The sequence below is a fragment of the Pteropus vampyrus genome, unplaced genomic scaffold (genome assembly GCF_000151845.1).
Source record: "Pteropus vampyrus isolate Shadow unplaced genomic scaffold, Pvam_2.0 Scaffold23, whole genome shotgun sequence".
NCBI classification, from domain to species: domain Eukaryota; kingdom Metazoa; phylum Chordata; class Mammalia; order Chiroptera; family Pteropodidae; genus Pteropus; species Pteropus vampyrus.
Window position 1 is genome coordinate 8,797,616 of NW_011888804.1, and position 16,611 is coordinate 8,814,226.

Consider the following 16,611-nt stretch of genomic DNA (forward strand, 5'->3'; position numbering starts at 1 on the left):
GGTTCCTGGCAAAAAAAAAAAAAAAAAAAAAAGCCTTAGCCCAAGGAACCAAATGGAGCCCTGACATTTGCTCTGCAGAGCTGACATGTCACACACCTGGAAGGGTTTGCAACTATCTTTCTCTTAACATGCAGTCTTATCCCTTTTCCTAGTGCAATCTTTCCATTGGTGTCTTAGTTTGCTTGGGCTGCTATAACAAATATCATAGACAAGGTGGCTTAAACAAAAGGTATTTATTTCTCATAATGCTGGGAAGTCCAAGATCAAGGTGTTGGTAGATTCAGTTCCTGGTGAGGGCCCACGTTCTAGCTTACAGACGGCCACCTTCTCACTGTGTCCTCACACGGCAGAGAGAAAGGGAGTTCTGGTCTCTCTCTCTCTTCTTATAAGAACATTAATCCCACCTTGGAAGCTCCATCCTCACGAACTCATCTAAATCTAATTACCTCCAAACACCATCACATTGAGGGTTATATAAATTTGGGCAGGACACAAACATTCAGTCATGGATCCTTCACGCATGAAGTATGAACTAAATAAATGGATAGCAGATTTGAAATCTAACATACATTTTTTTAAGACTCTAAGAACATTAGGCTGGGGCATCACTGGATATGCGACAATTCTAATGACCTGCAAGAATGGAGGGGAACAGCTGTGACTAACTGAAAAATTAAATGAGTCATGCACAGTATAGGGAAACTGTACCATATATAGGGTTATACTCCAAAGGAAGAAAAAAACAATCAAAATTACCCTGGAGAATCCCTCAGAAAAGTTCCACCTTGAAGACCAAGAGACTGTCTTGCAATCCCAGACGGACACTGGAGTCCTCCAGGCACTGGAATGGATCACCATTTCTGTAGGTTGTGCACCAGATAAGGCTGAAAGCCACATTCAGGGGTTACACTCAGCTCGCAAGTTGTTCTGACAATGACAGAGACTGAGTCCAACAAAGGGAAAAGCCATTTCATACCCACAGTCATTGAATGGCATATTGATGAATCAGCTAATGCAACTGTAATTGTTGTTACCCCCACACCCCTGCCCTCTCTTTGTTGCATGGGTGGAGACGAATTCACTCCAGATCAAAGGCACAGATGATGAACTCTGTTGCACTGTCTTCCCACCCACAGGTCACACCTCTCATTTTAATCAATCATCTTGAAAACACCTTTCTTTGGTCCCTTGGGGAATCAGGCAAGAGTGGTGGGTGGAGTCTCATGAATTCATTCATCGTGACCACTGCAGAAAATAAATCTAGAGCGCCTACATGGAGAATTCTATGCAGAAGCAGAATTGAAAGCTGCACGATATTTTCCTTTGAACCTGACATCACAGCGCCAGGTCCCATCTTTCTTCTCTGTCCTTTTCCAAGTTTCCTTCAGGTAAAGCATTTGAGTTTTGAATTATAATTCCCCAAATACACTGGCTTGCAACAGTCTGAGTTGAACCCGATTTCATTACTGCTTGCACACAAGGCCAATCTCTCTTGATTCTGTTAGGCCTTGGGCCCCCCAATTTGCTTAACGGCGCTTATCCAACTTATTACCTTTGGGTCTGTCACTGCCAACCATCGTGCATCTCAATCACACAAGTAGACAAACTGCTTACAGGCAAAAACACCGCAATACACTCTCAGAATTGTGAGAAACCACTCCAAATTTCAGCGACTTTTCCCAAAGGCTTTGGATTATTCAGTCGAACAGGTGAGATACTCAACTCAAGTCTATGACTATTATAAAAAAAAAAACTTCACGACGTCTCTCCATTCCAGCAACTTCTGTGATTCCAAAACCACATCATCCTACATCTCTGTAGGCCATGACAGTATTTAAGAGCTCAATGGGTACTGAATAATGAGGTGGAGATAAAGAGCCAAAGCACTGTAATGAAAAGCAGTCAAGGAATGACCTTGTCAGATAAACATTTGCACCCAGAGGAGAAAAGCCAACACAGCTGAGTGCATTGCTTCCTTTTTTGAAACTCAGTCATTCAACATTTCAACTTCTAGGAATTCATGCTTCACAGGAACACTGGCACAGGTGCTAGAAAAAGATACGTATGATGGGCACAGTTTGTAACAGAAAAATAATCAGAAATAACCTAAAGGTCCATCAACAGCAAAGTGGAATCAACCTAACAGTCCACCCACGTAAAAGAATATTAGGCACATGTTTAAAGAATTGGATAGCTCGATCTCCACCAAAGTATATATTCTTTAAGAGCAAGGACTTTTATCTGCTTTGATCACTACTGTAAACCCAGTACCTAAAACGGAACCTTGGCATCACATAGCAAGCGCTCCATAAATATTTGCTGAGTAAATATACTGCTGAGTGAGCAAAGCTAGTGGCAAAACATTATACACATATGTAAACAATAATACAAACGGAGCCACTTCAAAATGGAGCTGGAGCTGCCAGGTCAGAGGAACCGCTTTGCATATCTTAAAAGTCTCAAATCTTTGGCATGTTAAAACAGGACAAAAAAACGTTTGGACTGGGCCTACGCAAGGCTTGTGTCCCAAAAACTGTTTGCAAAAGCAAATAAAAAGCAGTTATTATGACTACTAGACTGATTACTACTGGACTGAAAATCAAAAACATTGTTTAGAATTAACATCACTACGTTACGGTATCTGCACCAATAAAAACGCCTTCCTTTTATTGATGTAATTGTTCTCCTTCCCTTTCTCATAAATACCCCATTGCCTTTGTGTCCTAATCAGAACATGATTTGGGCCTCTGCCTGAATCAGTGCCTCCCAAATAGCTATTCTCACTGATCTCAAATAAACATTTATATCTCATTTTGAAAAGACTTTTTAAGTTAATACATGTGATCCATTTTGTGTAAAATTAAACAACAGTAATGTTAGCGCATGCATGGAAAAGGGCTGATCAGTGATAGAGCTAACTAGCTGTTACATAGGGATTCATTATACTACTCTCGTTACCTTTACATATGTTTGAAAATATCCAGAATAAATAATTTATAAGGGCAAAAATATTTGCAATACTACGCACCAAATTATTAACAGTGGTTATCTCAGACAGGTTAAGATTTTGAGGGATTTTCTCTCACTTTGACCTTTTATATTTAACTTTATATTACATTTATAATTAGGGGGAAAAAACTTTTGAAAGTTATAATTTGCTCACAAGTACTAAAACTGTGCACATCAGAAGCTCTTGCCTATGGTGATTATAACTGAAACAGGGCAGAATTTCAGCTACTATCAAATCACCAAGAAAAGCCTAACTTCAACAATTATCAACACTTTTCTTTGCATGTTTTATTATCACACTCGCTTTTGTTGTTGTTGTTGTTGTTTTAACACAAATTATGAGATGCCGTGCTTAAGGTTTGGCCACTTATTTTGTTCACTTAGTATTATATCAGTCAACCAATATTGATTGAGCACCTACTATGTGTCAGACACTGTTTCAGGCACTGGGGATAGAATAGGAATTAAGAAACAAAAGTTCCTTCCCTGGTTCCCAGATGCTAGTCCACTGCCCTCCCTTGGCCCAAGGTAGGGACTCTGCTTCAAGGCTACACTCTGTCTCATTTCATCCAACAGTTTCCAAAGAAAATCTCCATTTCTGTGACATGGTTCAAGAAATTTAGGCAACGGCAGCTGTTGGACCCTTCTTCCCATGAGAAAATGAAGCTTACATTCCAAAACAGAAACTCAAATGGGTAAAAAAATTTATATATTATTAACGCAATCACCCTTCTTCAGTCATAACCTCTCAACTGTATTCTCTAGGAAGCCTCTTCGAAAATATGAAACAGTTCCCTGGAAGAGAATTCTATTAGGAAAATCTGCATTTCACCCAGCCTAGCCCCCTGATTACTGAATGAGTCTTGAAGTTATTGCTAAGGTAACAGAGGGCAGTCTCAAGAGGAATGAAGGTGCCTGTAGATGGCATGGTAAATTAGTCTGTTACATAATTTCCCTCCCCCTCCCACTTCCTATATGAGAATTTAAATATTCAAGAAAATTAGGTGGGAGTGTATTCAAACACATACAGAATGAGCAAATACCCAAGTACGTTTTAAAGTTAAAGATTCACAATATACTAAACACTGGTGAGGTTTGTAGCTATCATGGGTAACTATTTATTGAGTGTCTCTATGCGCCAGACAACACAAGCCTGGTCTGGGCACTAACTCATTCAATCCCCACAGAGCCTTATTAGATACGCATTTTCCCCATTTTGCAGAAGAAAATGAGAACAGGTAGGGTTCACACATAACTACCTAAAGTCACTGTTTTGATTTTATCTACTCAAAACTCCCGGCTCCTTTGGGTATTTGCACACCCCCATTCCATGAGGTCCCGGTTATCACAGTGCCCTGGGCACCCAAATGAGACCCATCACAAAACTTCACATCCTGGTCCAGTGACTGGTCAAGGGGTGGGCAAATGACCCAAAGCAGAGCTAGTAAGAATCTCTCCTGAGATTGTATTAATGTAATAGTGTAAGGTAAACCTCAAGCAGGATATCGTAGCCAATCTCCAAAGATGGTGCCCAGTGAGTCACGCCTCCTGAAATTCATGCCCTTAGGTAGTTCCCCAACGGGTAGAATGTGGGCAGCCCTACGACTCACTTCAAACAACAGAATGCAGCCAAGGGATCCTATGTCCCCTTCCAGGCCTAAGCCCTAAGAAGGCCTGGCCATGTCTACTTCTGTGCTTTTGAAAACCCTGAGCTGCCATGTAGGAAGTCCAAACATCTCTGCTAAAGAGACCATGAGATCAGGGGTCAGCGAGCTTTTTCTTAAAGGGCCAGAGACTAAATGTTTTAGGTTGTGTAGGCCTCAAGGTCTCAGTCACCACTACTTAAATGCTGCTGTAATGTGAAAGCAGCCATAGGCAACGACTAAACAAACGGGAGTGGCTGTATTCGGGCCACTTTGTTTATAAAACAGGCATCCCAGGCTGTGGCTGGCTCACCCCTGATGGAGAGACCACACAGAGGAGCCATGATAGCAACAGGCCCTAAGACTTTAGGAGAGAGGGAAAAGACCAGTCATTCCAGATTCCCAGCTGGGCCCGGCCTTCCAGCCAACATGCCAGACACTGGGTGAACCACCTTGAACATTCCAAACCAGGAAAGTCCCTGGTGCCTGAAATCTTGGCCAACATTGGACAGAGCATAGGAATCAGCTGGGCCCAAGTTGATCCACCAAAATCACAAGAGGTAATACGATGATTATCGTTTTAAGCCACTGAAGTTTAGGGTCATTGATTAACCTGCACACTTGGCACCACTGACATTTTGGAACCAGTAATTCTATGTTGTGGAGGGCTGTCCTGTGCATCATAGGACACTCAGCAGTATCTCTGGCCTCATCCATTAGATGCCAGTAGCAACCTCCACCCCTGCCCCAAATTTTGACAACCAAAAATGTCTCCAGACATTGCCAGGTATCCCTAACGGGTAAAATCACCACCGGGTCAAAAAACACTAGTGTAAGGTAAAAGACTATGAAACTGTAGCACCAGTAGCCAACTTCCATACCGTGCAGAAGTTAATCAAAGTCAAGAAAAGGGTGTGCACAGAACCAATTTATGACTTTTATAGGTCCTACAAACTTTTGCTTTCATCAGACCCTTCCTGCACTAAAAAAAAAAATCAAAAATTGTATTTTATGACTACAGTGGCATAAAGATAAATGTAATAAAGAACCATTATACATTATTTCTGTATTCATATTTATGATTTAAAAATAAATCACAATTAAACTAATTAAAATAAAATGAATTCATTAAAATTAAATATTGTGGGACCTTAGCACTGTCCCCACTATGCTTAATGGATAAGTCCACCGAGTCGGTGGAGGGATGGGCCAGAGGACATTATTTAGGTTTCTGGAATCAGACATGCCTAAAGTTTGACTCACCCCTAGATTTCTCAGTTTCATGAGCCATAAATTCACTTTTTGGCCTAAACCTAGTTTGAGCTGAGTTTCTGGCACTTGCAGTTAAGAGGCCTGACTTATCTGGTCTTCTAACTACAACAGGTAGAACCTGACCTTGAAGTAGGTCTGCCTAAGAGCAGAGTTACCTACTACCACCAACCACTAACTCATTCTGCGTCTGGCATCCTTCCAGTTTTTGTTTGTTTGTTTGTTTTTTAAGGTGAGGCAACCCTTGGTTGACCTCACAGATTGCAAGGACCTTGTCAGCTTACAATCCCTTAGTTTTTACACTTATAGCACCTGGTCTTCCTAGGTGGTCTTCCATCCTGGAAGCTAACCAGGCCCGACCCTGCTTAGCTTCCAAGATCACGGGATCAGGCTTATTCAGGGAAGCATGGCCATAGACCCTTCCAGTTTCTTCAGCAGGACAGATTTCAAGACAAAGTCTCCCAACTTACACTTCCGGACAAAGCTGCTCACGTGCTTAATCTTCATCAGCGCAGGCTGACTGCATTCTTCAAAGAGAACAAAGAGGGCATCTAATACCCCTTCTCGGGAAAGAGGAGACATCTGTTGTTGAGTCATAAGGGGTGGTTTTCCCTAAAAACAGCAAACAGCAGATGGAGACACTGTCAATAATGAAATGCTTTGATCAATAACATCCACAGAGAACATTACAAGCCACCAACTCGACTAACTGCTCACGACACATGCTAACAGCACAATTCTGTGGCTTCATTCTTTAAAGAGACTTCAATTGACAGTCATTAAGTTATCGCTTGTACGATTCCATTACTGTTTCTTTCATCAGCACCTAAGAAAAACTTCACAAACACGACACTAATTAGAAAAGGGAAGTGCGGTGAACACACAATGCAATGTATATATGTGCCTTACTGTTCAATTGTACCCTTGAAACTTGCTGGATTTCATTGACCAATGTCATCATAATAAAAATAAAAAGTTTAAAAAAGAAAAAAAATAAGGACCTTCTTTTTTAACAGTCTGAAGCTCACAGGAGCATTTACTCTGGACTCTACTGGTCCTGTCTCTGTCTCTACGGTAGGAAACAATGATTGCCTCTTCTTTCGCGTGTGCCCAGAGGTTTATTAATATAACTTCAGTTTCTTGAATTCAGTGGAATAATTAGAGAAGTATGAATGGAGTGACTATACTAAAGCTGAATTTATTCATAATCTGGAGCAACAGTTGCAAACTGGCAGACTGTATCTAGCCCACAGACATGTTTTGTTTGGTCTGTAGTATTTAAAATAATTTGAATTATCTGCCAATATTGAAAAATCAGATTTCGGGAAAAAAAAAATGGAGGGAAAGGGGATTCCTGGCTTCTCTTAAAGCACAGGTGGATCTAGGAACGTTGCCCCACACTCCTGCCTGGTGACTCTGAGCTGTAGCTGCATAATGCTGCCCCTCTGGGTAGGGGATGTGTTCTGCATTTAACTGACTCCAGATCTTCCATCTGGCTCACCTGACTCATTTGCACTCTTTCTGGCCCCTTAAAACATGAGTCTGGTCTATAGCCAGGCCATCGATTGTGTGGAGGTCCCTCTGCAAAGATGACCACCAACAGTTCCTCTAACTCTGAAGGCACTTGCTGCTATTCTCATCAAGAGCTGGAATCTATTTCCCCTCCCCTTGCTTCAACCAACAGAATGTGACACAGGCGACACTGTACTAGCACAGGGTAGAGCCCTTGAGAAGTCTGGTAGCTTTTGCTTTTGTTCTTTTGAGAAGTCAGCCACCACATCAAGAAGCTTGGGCTAGACCAGGGGTCAGCAAACCTACAGCCCATGGGCCAAATCTAGCCCACCACCTGTTTTTATAAATAAAGCTTTATCAGAACACAGCCACATTCATTAATTTACATACTGTCTATGGCTGCTTTTGCACTACAATGGCAGAGTTCAGTAGTTGCAACAAAGGCTGTATGGCCTACGGAGTCTAAAATACTTATTATCACAGAAAAAATTACAAGCCCCGTGTTAGACTTACCGAATAATGAAAGACCTCACACAGCCCAAAAATCAGGTGGAAGAACTCTGAGGTGCCCCAGTCAGCAGTCGGCACCCAGATGTTCCGGTCCTGACCAAGCTCCCTACTCAAGCTCCCTTGAATGACCCCAGCTGATGTCATAGGGCAGAGCAGATGAATCCAGCCAACCCACAGGATCGTAAGAAAAAAATAAATCACTGTTGCTTTAAACTTTGTGAGTAGTTTGTTACATGGCACTGGGTTATAGAAACAGTCTGGCTACATTTGAATTATCTGGAGAACTAGAGAATTTAAAAACAAAACAAAACAAAACAGATTCTCTGGTGTCCTCTCCCCAACCTACTGAATTAGACTTTTCCAGTTTGTAGCTTAGACTCTGTTTTATTAACGAGCTTCCCAAAAGATTCAAACCTCAGCCAGGTTTGCAAAGCACTGGGTCACAAGTGTTTTCATATCTGGCAAGGCCACCATATCGATTACTTTACCATTCTGCCGCTAGCTCAGAAAAATAAGATTCTTTGTTTTTCCTGTTCTTTATTGAGTGTAGACTAACTAGAGTAGCAGTTCCCAAATACATTAGTGATTCTTGTCTTCAAGTCTGCCATGAAATGAGAAAAAATGAATACCACATAATGACTCTTTTATATTATAAAGCTAAAAGGATTCAAATTTTAAAATAGTCCTTTTTTCTGAAATGATATCCTTCCTCTCTTGGTGTTTCTCAAAATGTTCTTTCTTTATGAAATAAAAGGACCAGACAATAATAGGTTTTTCTCTTTATCTGTTTTATTTTTTACATCTTACTTGGCAAAATAAAAAGTTGGCAAACCTAAGTCAACCCAAGAAATTTGGGAAATCCTATTGGTTCGAAAATCTAAAAGGCTCCTAAACTCTGACCTAGAGCTCGTTGGGAAGTACTATTAAGTAGAAACTGAGACCCAGTCTAAAGTATTTACCTAAATGGGAAACGAAATCAGTACTCTAGTAAAACCTTATTAAAACGGCACTGTGTGGGCAAAGAACAGTAACCTCTTCTGTTTACGTTAAGGCAAATGTTAGGTATAAGCTACACCTGAAAATAACAGCATTCCTGGTGGTGGGGAGGAACTAATCATTAAAAAAAAGATGAACTGGGGATTTGCCCACAATTTTTCCTGTTATAATGACATTTAAATATAAGACACACTTAATAAACTGACACACTCTGGCAGTGTTGGCCAACGGTTACATGACCACCCTCTGGAGTCAGACCAAAAATGCAGCCTGGCTCTGCCATTTACAAGTTGCATGATTCTGGGCGAGTACTTGCCTCCTTAAGTATCTGTCTCCTCTTTTCTGAAATGTAACTAAGAATAGTCCCTACTTCTGTTATGAAGCTAAAGAAAGATAATCAGGAACATGCTGGCTCTGTGCCCAGCACATTAGAAGCCATAGTTATTATGTAATCAGCACGGTATAAGCCCTTAATAAATTTTGTAATAAGTTGGGAAAGCTTTGGAGGAAAATGATAAAGGAGCTAAAATGTGGAAGCACTTCAGTCAGCTAAGGTTAGAGACGGGCTATTCATTTGTGAAAAATATCACATAACTTAAAATGGTGAGGGGGACGGACCCATAGAACAACCTAAGATTTCAATCTGTCTCCATCCTGATCTTTTTGAACATACCCCACTGCAAATATTTTGAATAAAGGTCATTAAGAACATTTTAGTATTTATCATCTCACAGGTACCCTATTTAAATACCTTCCTATATATTATAATCACTGCTAAGTGAACATAAATTTATTGTTATTATAACTAATGCTATTATATTTCTACACTTAGTAGAAATAATAGTTACCATTTATAAAGGGCTCACCAAGAGCTAGGCAAGAACTAAATGCTTTACATGGATTATCTCATTTAATCCTCACAACAATCCTGTGAATTAAGTGTTTTAACCTCTCTATCCTAAAGAGTGGCAAATAGATTCAGAGGAGACAAGTGACTCACCCAAGGTTATACAGCTAATAAGTGCTAGAACCAGGATTCAAACCTAAATCTTCACCACTATCTATGTTGTCCCCGACTCATGAATATGTGGGTCAAACAAGGATTTCTATATCAACGGTGTTCGATCAGAAACAAAAGAATTAGAAATCTACTTAGAAATAATCTCATGATGTTAAGTTTTAATACTCCCAGGGTAATGGAAATGTTCTATATCTTAAGAGAAATGTGAGTTTCACAGGTGTGATATTTATCAAAACTGTGGGGGTTTTTTTTTCATCTAAAACTAAAACATCTCTTGAATGAAAAAGAAATAAAACTACACCGACAGAAACTTTGGTTAAAAGACTGCCTTTCTTCTTTTGTTCTGCTTTCTGTAATAAAAGGACAAAACTGAGTACAAAAGTGTGAAGTGTATGAAATGTTAAAAAAAAGAAGAAGAAGAAAGATCTGCAAGCGTAGCTATCTACTCCTGTCTGCACAGTGGCTCCTTTTTCCAATACTATCAGCACATATAAAACACCAAAAGAGATTTCTCCAAGATCAGCCTCAGTCCTATGATAAAAGCAAAGATAAGGACAAGGTGGTTCCAAGGAAACAAACTCAGGTGAGCAGAGCTGACAGCCTGTTACCTGGAAGAAAAGATTCAGCCTGGAGGCCCGGCTGCCAATGGGCTCAGCTGCACCGGCATCCAGCAGATTCCGTGCCCCATACTTGAACTTCAACATCCTCACTGGTGCTGAAGGGAGATGGGAGAAGGTCAAGTGTGTACTGCCGATTTGAGGAAGAGCTTGAGAGATCCTGATCTCCCTCAAGGTATCACAGATAGGGAGGTGAAGATCAGCCACCATACTGGTGATGGAAATTAAAAACCAGACTTTTACTCACTGTAACAGGAAGCCATACATTTATCTGACATACTCACTTAATTACAAAATTACTAAAGTACAAATACTTGTCACTTGGGCAGCTAAGGCAATGTAAGCTCTTAGAATGTAAGCTCCACGAGGACAGGGATTTTTATCCTCACATATTGGGTACACATAGAGCCTGGCACATAGTTATTGAATGAATGGCTGAAAATAGAAAATACATTGGAAGTGCTATGGGGTTAAAAAAATTTTCAGCAAAGAGGGGGCAATTGGGGCGTGTGTGTGTGTGTGTGCAATTTTTAACAGTGTAGTCAGAGTAGACGTCACTGAGAAGGTAACATTTGAACCAAGACCTGAATGGAGTGAGCAGCAAGGTTTGCTGATATCTGGAAAAAGAAAAGTCCAGGCAGAGAGAACAGCCAGAGCTAAGGCTCTGAGGCAGGACTTGGCCTTCAACAATAGCAGGGAGACTAGAAGGGCAAAAGCAGAGTGAAAGAGGCCGGAAGCAGGAGGGGTGATGGATGGATACCGAGAGTATGAAGACACTAAAGTAAATTGTTAAGGTCACACAGGTAAGCGAGAAGATGCTGCCGGATCCCACTAGATAGAAAAATGCAAGTAATGCTGACAGAAGGCAGGGTAGAAAACCATAGGACACCACCCGGTTTCACAGAGGAAGAAATCCTCCAGCCCCGGGCACGCCCCTAGCAGACTCTTCGGCTCTCGTGGACACAGGCGCGCGCACCGCCAGCCTGGTCAGACCCTCCCTACCACCAGTAGCCCTGAGGGAGGGACCGCCGCCCGCCACGGAAGGGAAAGCGGGACTGGTATAGGTGGAGGAAGCCCTTGCCTAGGTCTTGCAGAGTGAGGTGGGGGCGGAGGGAAAATCTGGGTGTGGGGGGCTCAGACTCACGCTCAGAGGACCCCGCCAGTCCGCTCCCTGCTCCTCCCAGTGCCTCCCGCCGCCGCGTTTGAATGCAGGGAACGGCGCGGGCGGGGCCCAGAACTCTGGACCAATCAGAATGCCCGTTCCTATGATGGACAGTTGCGACTCAGCCAGGCCCCCCCCACCCAAGTCCTTAAAGAGACGGAGGAAGTGAAAGGGAGAGCCAATCAAGTTGTTTCTGCCTTTGATTCGTGACCAATGGGAAACAGGGAAGGGCAAACCCTACAGGGCAGGTCTCGGAAGTTTGAAATTGGCGGTTAAGCAGGAAGCGGTGGTTGCGAACACATCTGTTTGTGTTAGGATCCTTGGGGAAGTCGCCGGGGCGGTTCCCCTGCTTTCATGGCCACCCGCGAGGAAGAAGACAGCCAGGTCTCTGCCTGGTCTCGTTCCTTAATCTTGGCTAAAGTAGAAATACTTGTCACTTGGGCAGCTAAGGCAGCAAGTGTTTTGAGTTTGAACTTCCATCTGCCTCGGTGACAGCATCTTTGGATTAATTGTCCTGCAACGAGTAGGTAAAGATATTGAGACTGTCTGAAAGGATATTTTTAAATAAGGCAAGAGACTTAAGCAGGCACTAAACGAAGGAGGAAATCCAAAAGGCCAACAAACGTATAAAACAGTGCTCTTCCTCATTCGCAATCACGAAATAAAAATAAAGCCACCATGAGATACAGTAATATGCATTCAGATTAGGAAAAAAGGGAGGGGGAGAAGGGGTGTGACTGTTTCAAAGCTCCACGTAGAATGGAGCTACATGCATTCATACATAGCTGATAGGAGTCTAAATGAGTACAGTCTATTTGGCACTATTAGCTAAAATTGAAGATATGCACATTCTGACTCACTCCTGGGTATATACCTTAGAGAAACTCCTAATTATGTACACCAAAAGGCATAACAAGAATGTACAAATAGCATTGTGTGGCATAATGGCACATAACAAAAAAAAAAAGAACTGTAAGCAACCCAGATGTCTATCAGTAGTAGAAAGGATAATTTTTTATATTGCTGTGTTTTCATACAGCAATGAAAAGGAATAAACTACAGCTAAACACATTGACATGTGTCTCAAAACACTGCTGAATAAAGGAAGTAAGACAATAAAGAATGATTTCATTAGTATAAATTCCAAAAGCAGACATAAACAAAACAATGGTGGTTAAGGAAAAAAGGAAAAGCAAGGGGGAAAAACAAAAAAAAAACAAAAAGCAAGAAGGGGGGTAACCGGAAGTGAAAAAGAGGCCTTTCAGGGTGTTAGAGTGCTGCTGTAATCTATTTCTCAACCTGGGTGGTAATAATATGGAGGTTTGTTTGATAATTATTAAATTGCATGTATATATGTTCTATTTATGTATATAAAAAATTTTAAGGGGACAGTCCTTTCTGTTCTAATCCCTACACTAAACAGAACTGGAACTGTGTTATCACACTCACACACACACACGCCCATGTGAGCACATCAGTACAAAACCAAAGCTACCAACTTGCTTACTACAGTTTTTTCCCCAAAACGTAACTTGTTATCCATTCCTGGGAAAATAATGATAGCTCCAATTTATTAAGCCCCCGCTTCCTTTATCAAGCATTTCATCTCATTTAATCCTTATCACAACCCTGAGAGGGAGGAACTAGAACCCACATGTGACACACTGACACTAGGAGCCACGGAGCCTTAGGTGGTAGAACTGGGTTTGGAACTCTGGGGCTATCTGACTCCAAATCCTCTCCTCTACACACAACCTGCTTCTCAGAAGACATTAGAAATTCTCCCAGCCTCTGCTTTTGTCATGTTGCAGAAAGATGTATAAAAAGAAGAAATGCTTCTAAGGACATTCGGTTAACCGAAGTTTGGGGGTGGCGAGGTGAAGGAAGACACAAAAAAGGGTTGTGGCCAGCTGTTGACTTCATATAAAGAATCACAGAAAAGCTGTCAGTGTGGAGCTAGTCCTTGATTCTGCTGATTTTTCTAGTCCAGCAGACCTGTTAGTTCCCAGGTATCACAAATAGAAGGCTTTACCAGAATCTTGCAACTTATTCGTCCTAAATAAGTCGCAGGGCTAACCACACCGTTTTGCACTGCCCTCAATCCTGCGTAGCTATCCTAATTTCCCATCAGAACGATTACTAGCCTCTGCAAATCCTTTGTGAAACAAGACAAGGCATAAACAAATAAAATGAATAAAGAAACAAAACAAAACCCACATTAACTCTACCACCTTTATTTCAGGGGTGGTAACTGCACAGAAAGTGTAGGGGGAAAGAGAAGAAAAGGAAACCAATAGTGGCTGTGCCAATCCTAAAAGGACAAGCCACTGCCAAGTAGAATGAACTGTCATTAAAACTAGACTGATAGAAAACCTCATATTTGTTCTTGATCAGAATGAAACTATGACCAGTTCTATGCCGAGAATGAATCCATGATAATGGTTGTGATGGAGATTCTAGAAGAAGATCATCATAACTGAGTCATAATGAAGGACATTATAATGTTCTTGTATTTAATCCTTCATTTATCAAACATTTTTTTGTGTTGTGCCAAGCACTGGTGGTACCAGATGAAAAGGACACCCACCTTGCCTGTTTTTGAAAAGCCAAGTGTGGTGAGGAAACGGAGCTATAAGAAAACAATTGTGAAAAACTATGATACATTCCTGCCCCGGTAGAGACCACAGAGGGCTGTGGCAACCAAGGAGGGGAGAGCAGGTGGTGTGTGACAGCAAATGCCCAAAATCTAAAAATCAGAGGAATGAGATTGCCCTCCGAGCATCTGACTGAGAGATAACACAAGCGGAAATATGCCAAGGCACCTTAGAGAGACAGGATGAATGACTGCAAGTCTCAAACTAGACTTAGTGGAACATTAAGAATTGTACATACCATCCTCCCAAAAGACAGAAAAAGAATCTGAGAAGCTAACCCCATTCTAGACATAAAGAGACAGAGCTATTCTGGTCGCTCTGGCAAGAAAGAGTTTCTCAAGCTATTTTAGCTGCTGGTGACACTTCAAAATAATAAAAATAATTACCACTAGCTGAGTGCTTTCTAAGAGCAAGACATATCCCAGGTATTACCCATTTTCCAAAAACATGCCTCCCCTGCTGGTGTGAGAGACACTGTAGGTCACATACAAATGTCATTTTTAAAATTACGTATTTTACTTAGAGGAAACTACTGCTAATCCATCAAACCAGTTATTTCATAGATTATATGACTTGAGGTCAGGTTAAAGAAGGTATTTAAGAAGAAAATTATGCGTGAATAAAGAAAATGTTAAGTAAACAGTAGTATAAGCAGTACATGGATATAGCTTTTTAAAAATCTTAAAAATTTGGTAAACACATCATTTAACCCCTTTGAGCTTAAATTTATGCCTAGTTATTGTGACATTGAGAACTAAGAGATGTGGAAATGCTTTGTAATATCTAAAACCAGCAGCCCACAGATTGGGAGGAAATATTTATAAATTAAATATCTGATAAGGATTTAGTATCCAGTGCATAAAAAAAGTCTTACAACTCAACAATAAAAAGATAAATAACTGAATTTTTAAAAAGATTTGAAGACAGTTCCCCAAAGATATGCAAATGTCCGATAAGCACGTAAAAAAAAGCTCAACATCATGAGTTATTAGGAAATTGTAAATCAAAACTGCAGTGAGATACCACTCCATATGGACCCACTAGGATGGCTATAATCAAAAAGACAGACAATTCCAACTGTTGGTGAGGATGTGGGGGAAAAATTGAACCCTCCTACATTGCTGATGGGAACGTAAAATTATGCAGCCACTTTGGAAAACAGTTTGGCAGTTCCTCAAAAAGTTAAACATAGAGTCACCATGGGACCCAACAATTTCACCTCTAGGTATATATATACTCAAGATAAACGAAAACATATATCCCCATAAAAATCTGTACACAAATTTTCCTGACAGCATTTGGCATTCATAATAGCACAAAAGTGGAAACTAACCAAATGTCCACCAAAAAATGAGTGGAGAGACAAAGGTGGTCCATCCAGTCAATGGAATAATATATTCCATTATGAACCATTATGGTTCATAACCATAATAGGTATGAACCACTGATACATGATGCAACATGGGTGAATCTCAAAAACATTATGCTCTGTGAAAGAATCTAGATGCAAAAGGCCAAATACTGTATGATTCGATTTACATGAAATGTCTGGAATAGGTAAATTCGTAGAGATAAATGGCAGATTAGTAATTGCCAGGGGCTAGGAAGGTGGACGAATGGAAGTGACTACTAATGAGTATGAAGTTTATTTTTGGGGGTGATGAAAATATTCTAGAATTAATGATGTTGATAGTTATACAACTTTGTGAATATACTAAAAACCACAGAATTGTACAATTAAAGCGTGAGCTTTACAATATGCAAATTATATCTCAATCTTTTAAATGTAAAAAATTCTAAAATGAGTATATAAATGTGAAACATTACAACATATATAACTCAGGTTTCTAATCCTGGACACTATTGCCATTTCAGTCCAGAAAATTCTTTGTCGTGGAGGCACTGTCCTGTGCATTGCAGGATGCTTAACAGTATCCCTGGCCTCCACTCACTGGCACACACTCCCAGTCGTGACAACCAAAAATGTCTCCAAACATTGCCAAATGTTCCCCAGGGTACAAAATCTCCCCAGATTGAGAACTGTTATAACTGTGTGATGTAAAAATTCCCATGGAAAACATTAAATATACTTTATTTAAACCAACAGAGCTCACAAACAAATCAAAATACATCTTCCACATTTTAAAGGTTATGATAATTTTAACTGATTGTTATAACCTTCATTCTGACACCGTTACTAATATTTTATCCAAGTTTA

General features: G+C 40.7%; 1 protein-coding gene across 1 annotated transcript in view; it reads right to left on the reverse strand.

Annotated features, from left to right (window-relative positions):
- CIT (citron rho-interacting serine/threonine kinase) overlaps window positions 1-11,798 on the reverse strand; it is a 158,540-nt gene extending 146,742 nt beyond the window's left edge. Inside the window, exons 1-3 of the mRNA XM_023528160.1 lie at window positions 11,722-11,798; window positions 10,569-10,675; window positions 6,392-6,533 (exon numbers count right to left, since the gene is read on the reverse strand). Coding sequence (XP_023383928.1) covers window positions 6,392-6,533; window positions 10,569-10,664 — 238 coding nt within the window. The 5' untranslated portion in view covers window positions 10,665-10,675; window positions 11,722-11,798. The remainder of the gene's footprint in view (window positions 1-6,391; window positions 6,534-10,568; window positions 10,676-11,721) is intronic.
- Between the last annotated feature and the right edge of the window lie 4,813 nt (window positions 11,799-16,611).